The sequence below is a fragment of the Buceros rhinoceros genome, unplaced genomic scaffold (assembly GCF_000710305.1).
Source record: "Buceros rhinoceros silvestris isolate BGI_N320 unplaced genomic scaffold, ASM71030v1 scaffold26362, whole genome shotgun sequence".
NCBI lineage: Eukaryota > Metazoa > Chordata > Aves > Bucerotiformes > Bucerotidae > Buceros > Buceros rhinoceros.
In genome coordinates, this window is record NW_010398695.1 from 4,837 (window position 1) to 17,942 (window position 13,106).

The following is a 13,106-nucleotide window of genomic DNA, read 5'->3' on the forward strand; positions in this document are numbered from 1 at the left end:
ACATGTGCTGCAATGAGGTGGACACCTACGTTGTGACTCCTCATGTGCGCTGTATCGTGCTGGATTTAGGACCCAAAATTCATGTGCTGTGCTCCCACGCACACCTTTTTTTCCTTCTTTTTTCCTTTTTTTCCCTGTCAGGACTTTTTTGAGAGTTACATCTCCATCGCTTCCACTGTGCCCTCGGTGCTGTGCCTGGTGGGAAACTTCTTGCTCGTCAACAGGTGAGTGCTGCTCCGTTCCTGCGTCTGTTTGCCGTGGCTCTCCCCAGTTTTGCCTTTGTCACTCCTGCCTTTCTCTGGCTTCAGCTGTGGCTCCCAAATCAGCCTCAAACAGCCCGTGGGGAAAAGCTTTAGAACAGGGAGATAAAGCACTGGAAAACCATGCTGTCCTCTCGTGGGCAGGGTGAAGCACCCTGCTCCCCACTGGCAGCACCCATGCCTGGAGTCGGCTTGAGTTGTGCTGCTGTACGTAAATTCCTGACAGATTCCTTCATTAATGGCTTGGGAAGGAAAGCCTGTGTGTGCAGGCATGTGGTCTTTCCTTCTAAAAATGCCATCATTGTCACTGGAGCAGCAGACGATGAGAGCCAGGCTTGTCCAGGCAAGAGTAACACCTTGCTTTGGTCCTATCAGCCACTGAATTGGTTTAGGAAACAGACTAAGCTTGACTTAAATCTAAAATAGCCTCCTCTCCTCATCTGTGCCCTTCCTTATCCCAGATCAACCTCCTGTGCGTTTGCAGGCAAAGAGGAATGTGGTTTTGTGTGCTTAATCTCCAGATCAGAGCTGCTGGTCCGGCTCCCTGCCTCTCTCCCTCGCCCCCCTGTCCTGCCCCCAGGCCAGCCCATCCAGTCTCCTGGCTGGGAAGTAAGCCACGTCCATGCTGAGAGTACTGCTTATCCTGTATGACGTGCCTGGGGTTGCTTTCACCCAGCCTGCCGTGTTTCCCAGGCAGGCGTTATTGCTGCCATTGCTGTACATAGCTCTCGATTTCTGGGAGAAACATGGGAGATCTCTGGGAGAAACAGCTTGGTTGGGTATAAAGGCTTAGTCCTACTAATGGCAGAAGTAGAAATCACAGAGTTAACATTTCTGTTCTTTGATCCTTCTCACAGCGGAGGAGCTGGCATGCTCTGCATCACACCTTCACATTATAGCTTTAAATGTAGGGGTCTCTCCTTCCCCTTGTCCCCAGGGTGACCGCCAGTGTCCGGATCCTGTCCTCCCTCTTTCTCATGCTGGCCGTCTTCCTGGTGATCACAGTGCTGGTGAAGGTCGACACCTCCACCTGGACCACCAATTTCTTTGCTCTTACCATCATCTGCGTGGTTGTCGTCAGCAGCGCCTCGACCGTCTTCTCCAGCAGCATCTTTGGTCTGAGCAGCTGCTTCCCCATGAAGAACCTGCAGGCTCTGATCTCGGGTTGGTGTCCCCCAGCTGTGCTGTCCCAATAGGATCATGCTCTTGGGTTTTCTGTGGTTGGATGGTTCTTTCGCTCCTGCATGTGGAGTTTCATCACATGGGGTTTATTTTAGTAAAACAACTTTGCCTTAAAGATAAAGGGAAGTTGCTAAAGGAGAAACATGCTTGGTCATGTGAGCCTAGACTTTCATTTCTCTAAATACCCATAAACCAAATTGCTGAGGGCTCAGCAGAGACGAGGAGAGAGATGGTCCTTCACGGTCTGTGCCCGGGGGCTGAACACACTGCAGAGCAGCTCCAGCCAGCGTGATGGCTTGACCTGCTTATTTGTTCTGTGCAGGCAGAAGGGGGAAAGGAGACATGTCTCTCAGCTCCTCTGCTTGCAGCTGGAGCAACTTTGGTTCAACTTTGCATTGTCTCCTCCTTTCTGTTCAGCATTTCCGTGTTCTTCTGTGAGTGATGAGGGGCACGTTGGGAGCCGTGAGTGATGAGCTCCCTGGAGGTTTGATAACATTATAAATGTGCTGTGGAACGGCTGACAAACTAGGGGGAAAGGGGGAAAAAAAACAAGACAGAGAAATTTTTCCAGGGGCCAAGACAAGAGTGTTTAATGAGTTTAGCCCACTGGGGTAATCACCACATCCCTGAGACGACATAACCTGTTGCTGGTGGCTTGAATTCCCATCTGGGGGAGTGCAGAAGAGAGGTAGTTATAGGAAGCCAGTGGAAAGCCAGGGATAGGCTTTGGGCAGGGTTTGGACCTTCTCTGCAGGAGTCGGCACATGCAAGCCCAGCAGGCTGGGTCGCATCCTGACCCTTGGGCAGTGCTGTGGCTGTATTGGAAAGGGATGCAGGATAGGACATGGGCTGTGATGCAGCCCCACAAATAGCTGTGTTGCAGTGAGGTGAGGAAATGGGAGATGAGGTGGTGTGTGCAGTTGCACCCTGAGCTGGGTTTGGGGACCAGTATGTGGGGCAGGGATCTGAGCTGCTTCTCCTGGGGACTTTGTACATGCCAGGAGGTGTTAATAAGAGGATGCTGCTGTTTCTGCGTTCCCATCTGCACCAAAGTCCTCTTCACTGGAGATGCTGTAGGTTGCTCTCTTCCACGTCGGTGTTCCTCATCTGCACCCGTGTCGGTCAGGCTGGCTCAGCCCTGGGCACTGAGATCCAGCTCTCTGGTCCCCTGCACAGGTCAAGCCATGGGCGGCACGATCAGCGCCATCGCCTCCTTGATAGACCTGGCAGCAGCCCCCAATGTTACTGACAGTGCCTTGGCCTACTTCTTCACTGCCGACATCTTCATCATCATCTGCATCATGGTGTACCTCCTCCTTCCCAGGCTGGAGTACTCCAGGTGTGTGCACCGCCTGCCATGGACATCCCACAAGCATGGGTCGGGAGCGTTTGCAATATTCATGCCAACCAGGGTTGCTGGGGGGACCCATAGGATGCTTGCTGTGCTGGTCCTTACCCTGTCACCCCCCGGCATGCCACCTCACACCCCACATGCTGTGGCTCAGGCACTGTGCGGTGGCACCAGCCATGCTTCCGCATTTGACCAAAACCACAGACTGAAACTGGGTGCCCACCCCAGCATGTGATGAATTTCTGGCAAGCTGCCCCAGGGCAAGAGGGGTGCTGATGCCAGAGCTTCCAAAACATGTGAAGTCAGTAGAGGGCAATAATCTGGAAGCAGCCAGCCAGGCAGCTCACCATAGGGCATCCTGATCTGCAACATCTTGCACTGATGTGCATGAAGCATTGTCCTTGTTGGTGCTTGCAACCCCCAAAACCACCTGGCTCCCCAAATGCCTGCACGCAGTAGGTCCCCCCTTTGAACCACTGAGGGTGTAAAGGGATCCCCATGGTGAGAAGAGGGGGTGGTGGCTCCCTGAGGGTCAGTTCTCCATACAAGGAGGTGTGATGGGGTTACTGCAACTGCCTTCTCTGGGTCCAGTGGACATCCCTGTGTCACCAGCTTCTTTCCTGGTCTCCCTCCAAGTCTCAGTTTGTCTTTCCCCCTAACTTGGCTAATAATCTCCCTCTTTCTCTTTTCCCAGATATTACATGAGCAGCCAGAAAGAGAACCCGTCTCTGGCCACTGTGCCACCCGACAGCTCTGCGGAGAATGAGGCAGAGCCAGAAGGCACTCCAAATACCTCCTTCCTTGCAAAAAGCACTGGCATCCCCCCACTACGCCCCATCCTGCAGAAGACCGCCCTCCTTGGCTTCTGCCTCTTCTACGTCTTCTTCATCTCCATCATCATCTTCCCTTCTCTCTCCTCCAACATCGAGTCGGTCAGCAAGTCCTCGGGAAGCCTGTGGAGCACCAAGTACTTTGCACCGCTCACCAGTTTCCTTCTGTACAACTTTGCTGATTGGTGTGGGAGGCAGATCACTGCCTGGATCCAGGTGCCCGGCCCCAAGAGCAAGCTGCTGCCTGCCCTCGTCCTCCTTAGGACAATCTTCCTCCCTCTCTTCATCCTCAGCAACTACCAACCCCGGGCTCACATCTGGACAGTGGTCTTCAACCAAGATATCTACCCAGTGGTCTTCACAGCGCTGCTGGGTCTGAGCAACGGCTACCTGGGGACACTGGTCATGGTCTATGGCCCCAAGATCGTGCCAAAAGAGCTGGCTGAGGCAGCAGGGGTAGTGATGACATTTTACCTCATGCTGGGGCTGGCTGTGGGGTCCTCCTGCTCCATTCTCATCGTCCATCTCGTGTAGAGGAGCAGCTGGGGGGGTGGTGGATTGCCCTCAGTTTGTAGTGTTGCTGTTGTGTATTTGGTTTTTTTCCCCAAAAAGCCAGACGTACCCTGGTGTTGGGCCAGGCTGCCTGTCTTGGCATCTCCCATCCAGAGGTGTCCCCTGGGCTTGGGAGGTCCCATCGGACATTCATCACTCCCCACCTCGATCAAAGCAAAGGGACCAAAAAAGCCTCGTCCTCCCCAGGGAACTCAGGGATGCACCGGGAACACAGGGAAACCTGTCCCTCACCCCAGTGCCAGTGGGCAAAGTCCCACCATGCTGGTTTTAATCTCAAACCGGGGCTTTTGTTGGCACTTTGCTGTGCCAACTCATAACACTCGTTATGAGTTTAGCCCCACAGTGTTTTGGTAGATCGTGGGGAAAGTTCCCCTTCATCAAGCTGTGATGGTGGTGGTGAGCACTTTCAAGCAAGTTTTGGGAGCGGATAGCAGCCACGTCAGGGAGCAGGGCACTGTTTTGGGGAGATTTCATTCATTCATGCCACAAAAAAGCATATATAAGGGAAACATCTCCACTTGGACTTCTGCTTGCTTTAATTTTTCTGATTAAGGGATCATCCACCTCCCAGTATGGTGCTTCTAGTGCCAGGGCTGTATGTCGTGGCCGACCTGAGACCATTTCTCCTGCTATGACCACAGTGTGATGGTTGTAGACAACAACTTACCTATCTGCAGCTTTCCCCAAGGAAAGCAAAATCCTAAGTGGTCCTAACCTAAAGTTTTTAAGGTGCCTTTAGTCTTTAGTCTAGATGAGAAGGTCTATAAAAGTCAGAGAGAGGTATTAGAGAGGCTCTGATGTGATGCTCTCGGCAGAAAGCTGCTTAATTTATGTAGACAGGTGGCATGGGATCCCCAGAGGGGTGAGCTACTGTGAGACCCAAAAATATGGCCCACCCAAAGAGGACTGGCTTTTAAAGTCACTTGAATTTCCATACGCAAATGCAGCCTGGACTAAATACAATTATTGTGTTAGTTTTTTCCAGTTGGGTGGATTTACGGTGTAGGAGAGGTCAGCTGGTAAGCAAGGATGTAATGGCATAACTTGGCCTTGCAGCTGATGCCTCAAGGATGCTGTCTACAGGTAAAACTTCAAGACTGAGTTATTAGCAGATGCTCTGTTAGCGGGATGATCTGTCAGCATCTCCTGCTTGACCGAGGAATGGAGAAGGTGCTGGTCTGGGTTTCCAGGCCATCTCCTTGCTGTGCTGGACGTGGAGGTTAGAGAGGGAGGATGTGGGGCTGGTGTCTTTCCACCCGCGGCTGCCCTGGCTTTGCTGGGAGAATAGCAGGACTGACAGTAGTTATTGCCATGGGGTGACATGTAGGCTTGGTGGGTGTTGTTTCTTCAGATAAATCCTTTGCAGTGTTTAGTTTGGGCTCGTTGGCAATACACACGCAGTTTTGCTTTATGGCTGATTTTTGTTTAAACATAAAATCCAGGCACATGTGGAAAATTTACAGGGTGTGCAGTGCCAAGGAGTGGCTTTACAGCACATGACTTTGCACATGTAGGCTCTTAATCCTGTTGGTTCGGTAGGTTTGCGGCCGTTCAGCCCCTCATGCTTGGCCAGGGGCTTCTTTGGCCAGTATTGACACAAGTGAGGGTCCACCTCACCTTGAAGGACAGCCCAAGGGCTGAGGGGTAGCAGTGCTGCTCCTGGGAGTAGGTGCTCCCGTCGCCTCTGTGGTCACTGGAGCATTGCCTGGAGTAATGTGGTAGTCAGCCATGGCTGAAAAGGCCAAGCCAACCTCATGTGGGCAAATGAAACATCCCTTTGTGGCCTTCAGTGCTTGCCACTTGAGAGCCTGCCACATGGTCTGCTCTCCTTAACTCCTACATTGTCCCCTGGGCCCAGGTATGATGAGATTCTGCTTGTTTGCTGAGAGGTTTGACCTCTGCTGATTCTCTCCCTCATGTTACAGACCAAATACCTCTTGAGACAGAACTTAATTATCTGGTACCATTGCTAATAAAGTTGATTCTTGATACTGTGCAACTGCTGGTGTCTGGCATGATTTCTTTTGGAGACACACTTGTAGCTTGCATTTTTCCTTCTGGTTATCCTTCTCTCCCAGCTTGGATTGTAAACTCAGAGAAATCGCTGGCCAGGGCCAGGTGAAGGAGCCACGAAAGAATTGCTTTGAGAGCCCAGTTATTCTAATTTAATATCTCCAAATGACCTGCAGGTAGGTGTGGAGAGCATCCTTCCTGCATCTGCAGGGGGAAGCAAGCAAAAAGGGGATTGGTCCTTTGTGTTTGCTGGCATTCAGCTAAGGGGAGTTAGAGAAATGAGGGGAAAAATCAATACAGGTTCAAATTGGGCAAGAATCAGGTCTGGTTATAAAGCAGGGAGTGCTGGTGGAGTGCTGCGGTACGGGGATGGATGCTGACAGGCAGCTTGAGCCATGAGCGTGCGGGTGATCCCCCTGCAAGAGGGGGCAGGTAATTTATAGGGTATCACGTGTAACGGCAGGGAAGTAATTACTGCTGTGGACTGCCTGGGCAAAGTCACATCTGATGCTCTGCACAGGCCATACCAAAGAGCTCAGGGTAAGAAAATGCAGAATGATGAGGGAAACGGTTGCGTGGCAGAACAAAGGATACTGTAGCTCAGATGCGTGAAACAAAACGCAACACCGTTTATTTCTTGATGGTTTTAAATACTGTATCTTTGATAAGGAATGCAGCTGTCAGCCCCAGCGTCCAGTTCAGGAATGGGGCGTGCTCTCTGCTCTACACCAGCATCGAGGTGAGACAGCTTGGGGGTCAATACCGTTCCTCATGGTATTTAGCCAGGAGATTACACCTTTTTCTTGCAGGTCTCAGAGTTTTACAAGAGGGAGTTACTGCCCAGGTCTTTGGACCCAGGACACCTGAGGTCCACAGGAAAACCTCAGGTATAGGCGGGGCTGGGAGTTGAGCTGGTCCATGGGTCTGTCCAAAACAGCACTGCCAGATTTTTATCCTTTGAGTTAACACTGTCCCCTCAACTGTTGGAAGACTAACAGCGTTGTAACTGTTTTCACCATCTTTCAGCCTAAGAGCTGGCCGGCGGGTGAAAGCCTATGTGCTCTCGGCAGGGCTTGGCCTCATCTCGCTGGTGGGCGTAAAATAAGCGATGCAGCCACTTGCAAAATTCATGAGGGTGGGCCCACGAAGTGCAACTAAATCAAAGATGGGCCACATCAAATCCCTGTGTGGTGCCAAGTGGTAGAGCCACTGTTTGCCCAGCACTTGAGTATCACTGGCAAAATGACACAGGGGCTGGAGAGCCCCCATGCCCCCCCAGCTCTGCGGACTTCTGGCATGGTCAGGGTGCTGCACCTGCCCCACGCTGGCTTCTCCGGTGGCCTCTGGTGTTAAATCCATCTGGCCGAGGAGAGATGGAAGCTGTGACCTGGCAAAGAAACACCAGGAAGACAGGAGGGCGCAGGGAGCAGACGGGGGTTGGATGAAAGGGCAGAAAGTGGAGGAGATGCATCTTTTGCAGCTTGTGCTCAAAGGAGACTAACTGATCCTATGCCTGATCTTTATTATTTGTGCTCGTTCCCTCAGCTTAGTGGTGGCAGCTACCCCCTTCCTGCTTCAGAGCTGGAGCATTTAAGCGTAGGTATTCGGGACTTTAAAGCCGAGAAATGCTCTCTAGGAGGAAAGGAACCTTTTGTTATGGGGTGATAGTCATCTCCCATCAGTTGCAAGTGACTTTCCCTCTTTCTCTCTGCTCTCCAAAGCCTCATCTAGCCTGTTCCCACTCAGTGGAGTGCCCCACAGGTTAGAAACGCTGTCACCTCGCCATCTGTGACACCAGCCTTTGCAGTAGAGAGGCTTTGGCACAGCACTGTTACCTTTTGGGAGGTGGAAGCATCTTTGAAACAACCTCGTTATCCTTCAGCATCGCCTTGGTGGCACCCAAAGAGAAGCTCTGCTGCCTCTTGGCTGCTCCATTTTACATGTTTTGGGCAGGCCTTATCCTTCCAGTGTTTTGCCGGGATGTTCTGCAGGTCAAAAGCCCAGACAGCTGCAGTGGTGTTGCCTTTGATGGCTGGACGGGGGGAGCAGGGGCTGCCAGGGTGCAGTACCCACCTGCCCAGCCCAGCAGCACAGATCATCCCTGCGTGTCTGCAGCCTTGCCTGTCCCCAGCATCCCGGCGAAGCTCCTAATGAGCTCTGGCTGTCCCCATGGCCAGCCAGAGGCCAGCGTGCATGACCTCATTCTTAATTACTGCCCCGCATCAGCTTCATTTGTATGGGCAGTGGAGTCCCCCAGCAGTGCTCTGTTCTGCATGGCCGCTCAGGCAGCATGCAGAGAGCCGTCGCCCCACCACAGACAAGGTGATGCTCTCCAACTCCATTTCCAATTTCCAAAATGCTGCCTCTTAGCCCTCTGCAGCCATGGAAAAGGTATTTTCAAGCTTTTTCATCTCTTGGCCCTTTTTTTCCTTTGCACATGCTTGCATGCATGGGATTGAAGCTTCCCAGCCTCCGCGGCTTTGTGGTGAGCATCTTCAAAATGCCAGTGGTCATCTTCAGTGGAGGCTCAGAGACAGCCACGATCCCCAGCAGACAAGCTGAGCTGATGCTGCCCCTCTGCGGGCACCCCAGATTAAAAAAACTCAGCTTTGAAACCTCGCCAGCCAGCTGCAGGCTTGCCCGGCTGCTGTTCTCCTTTTACATGTTTTATAGAGTAATTTGTACTATATTTACACGACGGTGATAAACAGTTTTTAAAATGGAAGCAAAGAAAATGCTTTTGAATGAATTGTTACAAAAAAGCCCTGTTTGCCATTCCAGCGGGGGGGGAAAAAAGGGATAAAAATCACCATCCTAGGGACATGCTGTTCGTCAGATCAGGGTATTTTTTCCCTTGATTTGTGTGCCTAATGTGAGGAGAAGAAGAAGTCGCAGATGCATGCTGAATTCTGCAGGGAACATATGCATGCATTTAAATCATTTACAGCATTTACTGGTGCAATTGTAAAGCACGTTATTTTTCTGCATTTGTAATTAGGCTCCAAACAGATGGTGAAGGACTGTAGCTTCTGATTAGACAGGCTTGTGCTCTGTTGGACGGCACTGTGAGAACAAACTGAGCTGAGAAAGTTTGCCTCCTAATTTATCATACCGTGGTGGGGGGGTAGAGTATCTGGGGCTGGCTGAGCACGAATTCCAGTGTGCCCATAGCAGGCTGGGCAGAGCCGAGCGAGCTGGCGGGTCTGCTCCTTCTGCCAGTGCTGCTTGCTGATGGATGGGGTGTGCACATGCGCCCCCCAGCTCAGCTTCAATTCCAGATTTTGTAAGCCCGCCTCACTCTGCACTGCACAGCTTCGGGTACCCGACAGCACAGGATGGAGCGTCTGCTTTGACAAATGCTTTTAATATGAAGCAGAAGGCTTGGGTTTGAGCAAAGGCTTTAAAGCGGGAGCAAGCTCCATGCTTGCGGCTACACGCAAGGAGCGAGCATACGTGTCTGGTGTTAGCTCTGCTTTTCAGTATCGCCTTTATTCCACCGCCCTGGTGAGCCCTTGGCTTGGCGAGATGAGTAGAGCTCTCCTGCACCTCTACCGGGTGCAACCTCGGGAGCTGCAACAGCAACGTGTAGTTGGCCCATTGGATCTTCAATACCTGGGTCCCCTTTTAAATGCATCACCTTGGAGGCTGCATTTTTGACTATAAACAGCAGCCACAGCTCTTCACAGCCAAGCTGCAAGTACCGCCATGGTGGGTCTGTGTTCCTTTGCAAGCAGTCTGGTCAGGAGTCACTCTCAGTACCCTGTAGTTAGACAGAGGAGAATTTATTAGGTGGGTTTTGTACTTCTTCCTACATTTTCTTGGCTTACCTCCTTAAATTACAGGTGTGTGAACCCAGCCAAAATGGATTGAATGAGAGGCAACAAAAAGAGCAGAATAACAAAGAAAAGGAGCACAATTTGCACCCCTGAGATCAGGCTGGAAGCTGGGTAGCAGGCAGGCAGTAGAGGTGCCCTCCAGGATTCCCCTGAGGTAACTGTGTGCCCACATTTCCTTTATGTCCCCTTTGCTTGTTCCCTCCCAGGCGTGCAAATGGTGATCACCTTCCCTTCTGTTTTTGTCTTGCTGCTCCCCTGGGTTACCATCAAGGTTACACACAGAGGTGCCCAAGAGCTGGCCAAGAGGGAGGTCATCTTCTACCTGGCACAGCACTCTGGGTAGTCCCTCACCTCAAAATTGGATAACCCGGACACATGGCTCAGAGCCTGCACTGTATGGAAGGCGACACAGCAACAGGTACGGTGGCATGGGACAGGAGGCCATGTCCAGCCTGGCCTGGGGAGATCCAGAGGGCTGTCCTGTGGATGCTGTGCCTGTAGATGGCACCTTTTACTCTGTTGAGAAGGAATGAAAAAACGGGGGAAAAAGAAAAAGGTAAGGTAGGGCAAAGAGAAAGATGCTTTTGTTGTGCTGCATGAAGTGACTCAGGGTAGTCATTCCCCTGGGAGTAAAGGAGCCAGCTCGCAAAGCTGTACCCCTCACACCCTAACTGCTCTTGCTCAAGACTGCCTGTCACTGTCATCACCAAACGGTCGCTACTCTCTGAGTTTACTGACGTTCCCTATTAGTAGAAAATTACACCAGGGCTGCCTCAAAAGCCAGTGAAAAGCACCTGCAGCTGCTGGGAGAGTTGGTATGAAGGATTTAGGGTTTTTTCCTCCTCAAGCCTTTCTGGATATAACACATCCAGCCAGGGACAGCTGGGGACATGTCCTGCCTGCTTCCTACTTGGGCTGCAAAGGGAGATGATGCATTTTGTAAGCAGGCGGCTTTGGGTCTGCAAAGGGCAGAGCTGCAGCCAGATCTCTTTGGGGTGGATCTGCAAGGCTTTTTGGAGCTCCCACCTTGATCCTTTTGGCTGCTTGTTATCACCATGCTGCAGCTCTGGCTACCTAGTCCCTGTTGCCCTGGCCCAGCTGGGGATGCTCGATCCCGGGGATCCACCTCTAAACGTGAGCTGGCAGATCCTGGATGAAGGATGCCACATGAATTGGGCATGTGCTACAAATGTGTGCCCAGCTCCTGCCCTTCCCACCATCCTTAAGCACATTTGCTTTACCCTCATGCAAACTATTACCTTACAAAGATGCAATTTGAAATGCAGTACTTCTATATTTCTAAAGGAAGTAATGAAACCAGCTGCTCTTTCAGCACTTTTCTTCTACAGAGAGAGAAAATGCGAGTAATCCCTTAACTTTGCTAAGAATCCTCTCCAGCTTTCTTCTTCCACAAATTCCTAAACAAACAGCATGATCCTAATATTTGCCTTAAAATTCTGTGTGAAATGGACCTGGAAATTAATTTCACACAGGAAAAAACGGCTCACCATCAGCCACACAGGTGGTTGAAAAGAACACCCCACAACTGCCACACAAATTAATTCTGCAACTTGGGTGAGAGGATAGCAGTGGGGAGCTGCCTCCTTTGTGCTGCCATCCCCAGCCGTACTGTGATGTGGGCTACTGGAAAGCTGTGGGCAGTGGAGGACACCACCATGTCCCCCAAAGCAGAAGGCATGGGCTGCTTCTCCTGAGCAAAAAGCCCTCATGCTCTTTCACACAGGTTTTATTTATCAGAAAAGGATGGTAGTTGGGGGAAGCGCATCCAGGAATCCTTGTGGGAGACTCCTGGGGAAAAGGAGGCGTGAAGAAATGACGCATGGTACAGTATTGCACATGCTAGTTGTCAGGCAGCTGATGTCCAGGCAGACCCTGAGGTCTATGGCAGTACGTGGTCCACTGCAAGCAGAGATAATTCAGTTCCTTAGTCGATGGGATTTTGTATGTGCCCGCACTTTACCTGCTTTCCATGTGATTGATATTTCACCTATGTAAAGATATAGAGATGGACAGCAATCATGCCTCTCACAGCAGAAGGGCCAGGGAGAGGAGTGATACACCGTGGGGAGAGCTGGAAAGAGAAATATTCTGTAGTTAGGTAGAAAATGAGAGGGGGAGAAGCCCTGCAGTACGATTTCAAGGTTGAGCAAGTGGTGTGAGGAGGGTGTGAAGGCTCTGCCTAGCTGCTCTGCTTTTGTAGGCAGGATGGAGAGGAGAGGTCATGGGATCTGGCTCCAAAAAAAAATTTTCCCACTAACGAGCCCATGGAGAAAGGCTGGGAAACAGGGAGGGTACCCCAGCCCTCCTGCTAACTGCTGTGCTTCCTGCCTCGTAGCGTTGGCACTAACTGCGGTGGCCTCCGATCCCAGCGGCAGCTGGGAGAATCCCTCTGCTCACAATGCATCTCCTCAGTTTAGTCCCTTTTTTCCCCAGCCACGAGCTTGTCAAAAGGCAATTGTGACAGCGCATCCCCTGCGAGCTGCCACTATTGCTACCTCCAAACGGGAGCTTGGGAACATCAAGTTGGCAAGCTGGTCTGAGGTCCAGCCTGTCCACAACTGCCTGTTTTAAACCAAGCTGGGCAGACAGGTACAGCTCCCAAGATACTGAATGGCTGTGGGTTTCACCTAGGCGGTGAAATCCCGCTAGTCTTCCCTCCCAACGGGAAAGGCTGCGGGCACTGGGAATTGAACCAGGAGCCAGACCCACAGGCCAGGAGGAACTTGGCTGACTTGTGTGAAACAGGTGACAGGTCTTCCAGCGGGTGAGGATGTGATGGGAAAGCTGGGCACCTGGGTTGCACGCTGAAAGCTGCAATGTGAAGCTAAGGCTTAGGAACTGGGCAGTGATTAAGCCAGGGAGAGGTGCGCTTCTATTTAAATAGAAACCCTGACCTGGATTTATCATCGGAGTCTTTAAGGGAGACATCACTTGTGTTGAGTGAGAGGGGGTGCAGACAGCAGCCGGGTCTGAAATGTGCCTTCAAACTGCTTAATATGATTCAGTTTTGGTTTTCCCTTCCTTTTTTATTGCTTCTTTC

At 51.5% G+C, this 13,106-nt stretch overlaps 1 protein-coding gene across 1 annotated transcript in view; it reads left to right on the forward strand.

Annotated features, from left to right (window-relative positions):
• Nucleotides 1-4,157, forward strand: part of SLC29A3 (solute carrier family 29 (equilibrative nucleoside transporter), member 3) — an 8,438-nt gene extending 4,281 nt beyond the window's left edge. The window contains exons 2-5 of the mRNA XM_010131208.1: nt 142-224; nt 1,198-1,424; nt 2,619-2,781; nt 3,488-4,157. Coding sequence (XP_010129510.1) covers nt 142-224; nt 1,198-1,424; nt 2,619-2,781; nt 3,488-4,157 — 1,143 coding nt within the window. The remainder of the gene's footprint in view (nt 1-141; nt 225-1,197; nt 1,425-2,618; nt 2,782-3,487) is intronic.
• The last annotated feature ends 8,949 nt before the right edge of the window (nt 4,158-13,106 follow it).